General features: G+C 42.7%; 1 protein-coding gene and 1 long non-coding RNA gene across 4 annotated transcripts in view; one reads left to right on the top strand and one right to left on the bottom strand.

Annotated features, from left to right (window-relative positions):
* The window catches only part of LOC119472343, a 23,292-nt gene extending 17,548 nt beyond the window's left edge, over positions 1–5,744 (bottom strand). Inside the window, exon 1 of the long non-coding RNA XR_005201481.1 lies at positions 5,497–5,744. This is a non-coding gene — a long non-coding RNA (uncharacterized LOC119472343). The remainder of the gene's footprint in view (positions 1–5,496) is intronic.
* The window catches only part of DPP10 (dipeptidyl peptidase like 10), a 1,448,345-nt gene that overhangs the window by 748,245 nt on the left and 692,928 nt on the right, over positions 1–7,172 (top strand). The window contains exon 1 of one of the 3 annotated variants that reach the window (XM_017536066.2): positions 5,811–6,465. The exons of 1 other annotated variant lie outside the window; for it this stretch is intronic. In XM_017536066.2, coding sequence (XP_017391555.1) covers positions 6,394–6,465 — 72 coding nt within the window. In that variant the 5' untranslated portion in view covers positions 5,811–6,393. Of the gene's footprint in view, positions 1–5,810; positions 6,466–6,545; positions 6,703–7,172 lie in introns of those variants that run through there. One more of the 3 variants, XM_017536068.2, reaches the window with a different exon arrangement.

Below are 7,172 nucleotides of genomic sequence, written 5' to 3'. Positions count from 1 at the left end.
CCAGTGTATTTTGTATGGAGAACCGTGGCTCCGGGGCACCGACAAAGCAGCGGCGCTGGCCGAAACAGCCGCGCTGGCCGAAACAGCCGCGCTGGTGACCGTGGAGCACCTCTGCCCGGGAATTTCCTAGTCTGTGGGCAATAAAAACACGGCGTCCACTCACCCTCTGCGCTTTCACTGGGAGCTGCAATCCTGAGCTGTTCCTAAACGGCCATCTTGGATCCACCCTCCTATGGCATTTCATTTCATGATTCTTCTGAAGGTGTTTTTTTAAATCAATTAGACTTACTACACCCTAACATCCCTAACAACCTCAGAAAGTATTCTCTTGGCTTTGCCCTTCCCTCTCTTTTTCTCCGCCTACTCTCCCTTGTCTCTTCCTCTTTCTCTTCCTTCTTTGATTTGGATAAAGATCTGTGACTTTAGTAAATATTTAGATATGCAGGATAGAAATTGAGTAACTTAAACATTTCCTTATCCCCTCAAAAAAAATATAGATGTTTGACAGATTGACGGACATATGAATAAGGGATCTACACTAGCAACTCATCGTGCCTAACAGATTAAACAGAATTAAACATTGTTCAGTAATGAAAGATGTGTTTTAATATTTCTTATTTCAATGTACTTTTCCTCCCATGATATCCTGAAACTATTATTTGTATAATCACACGACTCTGTGTTGTGAAAGGAACCCAAGGGCTTGGTCTCAAGTTTCCTTTGGCAATGGTGTAAGAAAAGTCCCCAGTGGTAGAAGGTCAATTGGTGGAGACAATGCCAGGGACTCTAATGTCAGTGGATGCTCTAGGGCTATTGCACCTGAATCTTCAACTGGCTCTTGTTTTCCAAGAGGAAAATTCATGGGAGAATTTGAAACTAGTACTAAATCCTTAAAAACAAATTGAACATTGTAGAAGTGTTAAAAGATGGAAATCTTCTTTCCTTCCAAAAATTAGTCATCTCACAGTAGAACTTTCTCTTTCAATTTGTAAAAGATTTTATAGAATGAGAAATGTGGTTTGTGCTATTCTGGGAATTCTATAAGGAAAGAAGGTGGTTAACCACTGTGGCGTCTAAATCTAAGAGAAGGCTCAGTAATATTGTACTTTTCAAAGAATAAAGGAAGATTATTTTAAATCATTAGAGAATCTTTTCTTGGTTATTGAAACAAGAAATACCAGATTCAAAAAAAATTTATTCATCACAGGCAGACATTATCTCAAAAAAACAAATGCCATGCCAAAGTTTCTAAATGCTCCTCCGTATATAGCAACCTTTCTGTCATTTGTAGACAAGATCTGATTCAGAAAATTTAATTCTGTTTCTAAAGCGTTGTGAACATCAGAAAAAAATTACCACCAGTATCAACTCAAAGAGATGGAAGGGTTTTTTTTTTTTCTTTTTTACTATGCCAACATAACTAATTCATTAAATGATGACTCTTTTTTAAAAAAAGAGCTAAGTAAATAAACACATGTCCCTTGTTAAACATCTAATGGGTATATATAACAATAGCAAGTAAATTTCTTATGTTCTCAAGTTGTTTTGGTGTTACAATTCAGCTAATATGTATATAGAGAAAAGCATACACAGGAAAATAATCTGCATTGTTTTACTCTCTTATTTACCTTATATATGACACAGAGGGCTATAGGGTAAAGGGAAGATGTGAGGTTTTACATATAGCAAAAGAAAAAAAGAGATTTGACAACACTGAACCTCAGTAGGCAAGGACAATTTGTCAGTATCTTCAGGTCTCCAGAGAGCAACATGAATGACTCTCAGGATATTGCAACTCTGTCTGCTTCCACCAGAGATCATAATTGGGCTATGAATTTTTATAACAGGAAAGTCTTCCTGTCAAAGACAGAGACTGACGCAAAGTTCAGTTCACTTAATACTGAAAGAATCTCAGAACAGAATGAGTAATATACACGAGTATCACTTACACATATAGTGCCTTTACTTCTTTCTTCTTTTTTTCTTAAAAAGTAAATGCCTGTTATAGTTTACTGGTTAGAGCTTCTAAAATGTAGCTTGTTTCTGAGGATTGCTCACCATACTGGTTTTCTGCCCAAGGAGATGATACGCACTTTGGGGAATTCAAAAGCCAATTGAGGTGAGTAGAGGTCATTTGTAAATCGAAACCAAGTGGTAGCAGAAGATGTGAACTAAAGCTATTTCTTCATCTGCAAAGAGCTAATTGGGCACATTTCAGGCCAAGTCTCTGAAGACACAGCTCGTGAACTCTGTCTTCTTGATGCTGTGCTCATTATAGATACTCAGTAGAGGACTACCTAATGCTAGGGAATTCCCCATCAAGGTGGCCTTTACATGACACTGCAGATTTATCTCACAAAGGAGAGCAAAGAGAAGGAAAATGCAGTGAGGGATTCCAGGCAACTAGCTGCTTACGGAATACTATTTGCCTTGTCTAATTTATCTGAAACTGAAGGGTTTGTCTCTAATGGATATCCTACTTCACAAAATCTCAAGGGACGTTTGTCTTTCTGACATATCCGTTGTTAGCCAGGCCTTACTTCTTACTTGACTGTTGTTAGAGTCAATTTTGGTTCTTTGGTCCTGTGTCTGCTATTTGAGGTGGAAGATTGAATACTGCATAGATGACCTGTGTATGTCTGGAACAACCTAATTTTGCCACTGATAACAAAACACTATAAGCATAATCTTGAATTAAATTATTATCTAAACCTCAGAACCTGTCCTCAATTATCCACCTTAATAGTTCTAAGTAAAGAGAGATGTATTGGCATCCTGTTTTTAAAGAGTAAAATGTCAAGAGAAAGAAAGACATTATAGATATTCACAATGTTGTATGTGAGGAAGTTTTTGAATGACTTCAGAAACCCAAATGAATATATTGAGGAAGCAGCATTGTGAGTTCTGTCCACATGTGAACCTAAAACTAGGATTTGAGGCAATATATTTCCAGAAGAAACTGATGGAGTTTGAATCCTAGGAAATCTTCCCGAATAAAATGACCATGTGTTGTAAGGTTTAGATATTTATAACCCAAAATAAAAGGAATTTTGTTAGGTGATTTCTACAGTTTTTTTTTTTTTCAGTTATGAGAGTCTGATTTCTTTCCATGAAAAGGGTAGGAAAATTTCTTTTGCTGTTATAATGAATGTTATAAAATGTATACTTGTCCATGAATTATCTGATCAAAGATAACACATAAAAAGTACTCAAAATATTCTGTAAGTCTTTTTTTCAAATTCTCTTTAAATAGATTTTTGTATTCAGAAATACTTTGTAAATATTTTAAAATTCAGATTTCTGAATTCTAAACATATTATTAAGACAAAATAGTGACTATATATGTATGTAAAATAGAGGGCACTGGAAAATGTGGTGGACGGTAAGGGCCTTTTGTGAGGTAACTATCTATGGATTTTTTTTTTTATTTCCTAAGTACTTAATTGACTCTCCCACTAAAATTTAAACATGTACAAATAATTTGTCATTCAGAGAATAGTCGTTTGATTTATAACATCAACATATTATCATAAAAATTTAGAGAATGAGATCTTAATGGGCACCTGGTCTAAGCATTTTAATTTTACCAGGTAAAATCATGGAAGCAAGAGATAAGTGACTTCACTGTGTCCTATACCTCCACGCTCTAACGGAGCAGCGATACCAGCCAATTGACATCTAGTTAGGTACAGAACCCTCATATCTACACCACATTAAGCTTATATATACTTTAGTAGTTTTAAAAATTTGTAGACATTTGATTATAAATGGATATTTTGCACTTTTTCTTTAAAAATAACATCATTAGAAACCATATAAAACAGAGCTGCAAATATTCCCTTATAAGGTGTAAGGTATTCCTTCATTTCTTCTTTGGACATTAGAATTTTTTCTTTGGTAAGAAATTAAATTGAAAATGAAGTAGAAGACCTTACACTGTCATTCAATTGCAATACATTTTTTAAAAAAGGATTTATGTTGGGAAAATCTGTTTACCTGTGATTAAGTTTTAATCAGTGCCCTTAACCTACACCTTAACAGCTAAAAATGTTCTTAGCTTGACAAAATAACAACCCATCCCCAAAGACAAAGACTTAAATCAAAGAAGCATTTTTTAATGAAAAAAGAATTCACACACGTATGCACCCCCAATACATGAAACATATGATAATGTATGTCTCTATTTTTAACAAAGTGAACTTTATACTGAATTCAGAACATATATTCAAGTTCAATAGTTGAACTCAATCAAATAAGTAATCTCATATAAAAGGATAGCTCCCTCTAGCATATACTTATCCCATATGACAGACATCTCTGTAGTAAAGTAAATTCCTTCAACTCTAGCAGATTGTCCAAAATGGAAACATAATGAAAGGGTGCATATACTCAAATAATCAACAGAAGAGATAACTATAAAGAGGGAAACATTTTCTGAATACAGTAGACCCCCTCCATCCAAAAAAATTACATCTGAGGGACTATCTAGATTGTCAGAATTACTGGATAAACTGCCCAGTAGCTATTACACTGATGTTTCATTTGTTAAAAATATTTGCTTTATGCTTTTGAAACTTGCAAAGTTATTCCCAGCAAAATGTTATTTCTCCTGAAACAGAATAAATAGGTCATTCACAATATGCACTGGAATACATATTTTTGAAAAGCAAGATCTCCACTCACCCCTAATTCGATCTTTCTGCTGGTGATTACTGATATATTTATGTTAAAATATATACCTTATAAAAACTGTTGTTACAATTACGACTTGAGACAACATTATAATTCATGTTTTGGAAACTACTAAGGCAGGAGGACAGCTCCTACCCTTTCAGTGAAAGACTTTCAGTTAACAGGTGATTAATTAATGAACTAAGTGGCTAAAAGAAGGGAGCCAGTCCTTAGCCAATAAAGCCCTACTCAGTGCTACTCTACTCCCCCGCATTCTCTGTCCCCTCGGCTGAAACTGTCTTGTGCTGACTCCATTAACATCTAAATAGTCAACTCACTCCTGCCATTTCTCTGGTGAGCAATCTCCTACATCCTGTGCCTGAGACTTTGAGACTGCTTATGGTCCATAGGCCTTAGGTGCCCCAGGGAAAGCCACGTGCTAGTGCATCTGGATAAACAGTGGACTTTGTCTATCCACATGAATTCAACTTCCCAAGAGCTACACTGACTCATTGATTTGTGTCCAGGCTCCAGGTTCCCAATTCCCACACAACATAAACTCCCTGCAGCCAGGGAATTTGGTAGGTTTGACTTGTGTAGTCTCTTTCCCCTGCCACCCTCCGTCTGAGCCTCACAGTGTGTTGGCACGTGGTAGATGTTCAGTAAACCTACTTTGAGTGGGAAAGGGTTATGTTGAAGGAAGGAAAGGCAGGGAGGACTTAAGATTTGAAGGTTTTCCTGCATTTGTCCAGGAAGAAAGAAAAAGAAAAAAAAAAAGTGAGTGTCAGATTCTTATCATCATTACAGTTATTGTTTTTAACCAACCTTTAGGAATTCCACTGGCATTACCCAGGCAGCTGGTAGGAGAATCTGGGCTGGACACTAAAGGATGTCCATTGCCCCAAATCGGAAGGTGCAGAACCTCAGATCACAATCTGAGACAACCCCTCCGGTCCCGACAGGTGTTGCCCGCCTCCCTGATGGCTCCGGGCCCCCAGTCCCCGACTGCCCCTGCCTTTTGGGGCGCTGGAGCATGCCCAGTGGCAGAGCTGGAGCCACTGAGGGCTTTGCACGGGCGCACTCCGCTTCTCCGGGTTTTAGCAGAAGCCCGCGGGGGGCGGGGGGTTGTGTGTGTAGGGGGGTAACCGTGGAACCTGGCAGCCTTGGGCGCGGGAGTGGGGAGCTCTGGCACCGTGCAGGGCTCTCTCCCGTGTTGCGGTTGCTTGGGAGATGCTGGAGCGCGGCACCCGGCTGCTCCACCTGGCGCGCTGAGCACCGCGCGGGGAGCTCCCGGGGCCGGGCGGCGGGGGGGGGGGGGGGGGGCGGACTGCGGTAGAATGCCAGCGGGGCTCCTACTGCGCTGGGAGACATCGCTCCAGCTCGGTCAGGTGCCGGGGGCCCGCAGCTTGCCGCTCCACTAACTTGCCACTTGGTCGTGTCTGGTCTCCCAGGCTTGCTTTGCTTTCGGGTGGTGGGGGGCGGGGAGAGTGTGGACTTAGAGGGTCTGCGGTAGCCGAAAGAGGGATCCTGCGAGGGGAAGCCTGCCTGGTGCCTCTCTTCTTCCCCTCCCTGTCGCTCCCCTCCCCCCACCCCGTCGCTGCCGCTTTCCCTTCCTCCGATTCCGAGAGCGACGGGCGCCTGTGACATGCGATCACTGCCAAGTGACGGTCTCCGAGTCTGAAGTGCCCGCGAGGAAGTGAGCGCCAACGCGGGCCGCTGGCAATGACAGCCATGAAGCAGGAACAGCAGCCCACCCCTGGGGCCAGGGCTAGCCAGGCGCAGCCAGCGGAGCAGGTGAGAGTTGGCACTGCGGCCAGTCCCTCCCGGGAGGGGTGGCTCCCATCAGCGCTCCCCAGTCTCTCCTCCCAGGCTGGGCTCCCACGCCTCCCTCTTCCCACCCTCCCCCCCGCCCCAGTTCCAGGCTCTCCAGCTTATCCATGGACTCTGCGGGACGTTAGAGCCTGGGAGTGCGCTGCGGGGCCGGGCGAGAGGATGCGCAAGGTGGAGAGCCGCGGGGAAGGGGGGAGAGAGGTAAAGGCTGAAGGTGTCCCGGGGAGCCCCGGCGGGCGGGCCACCAAGGGAGGGAGAGGTGGTCAGGGCCAAGGAATGGGGCCTCTTGGCTCCCTGTTAACGCCCGTGGAAGAAATCTGCTGCGCTCCTGCTGTCCACTTGCCCGGTTCAAGCCCGGGCTTCCTGTAGCCGGGACGCTCGCTGGCCAAAGCGACCCGAGTAGGCAAATGACCTTTAGGCGGAGCAAGTTTTTCCTCTCCTTTCTTGTTTCTTTTGAGGAGACTGGTGTGTGTTTGTGAGGTGGGATGGTCGCGGGGGTCGATGGGGGAAGAGTGTCCCAGACATCTGTAGTCTGCTGAGTGGAACGGAGCTTGGGGAGCAGCAAGGCATTAATTATTAATGGGAGCTGGGAAGATGCTGGCTTTAGCGATTTGCTGGTTTTGGATGTGTTGTGTCTGCAGAGATGAGGTGCCCTGCGTGGGCTGAGTGTT

This window comes from Cebus imitator, unplaced genomic scaffold (assembly GCF_001604975.1).
Source record: "Cebus imitator isolate Cc_AM_T3 unplaced genomic scaffold, Cebus_imitator-1.0 Scaffold95, whole genome shotgun sequence".
NCBI lineage: Eukaryota > Metazoa > Chordata > Mammalia > Primates > Cebidae > Cebus > Cebus imitator.
Note: the sequence above shows the minus strand (reverse complement) of the source record. Positions and strands in the feature narration are given on the sequence as shown.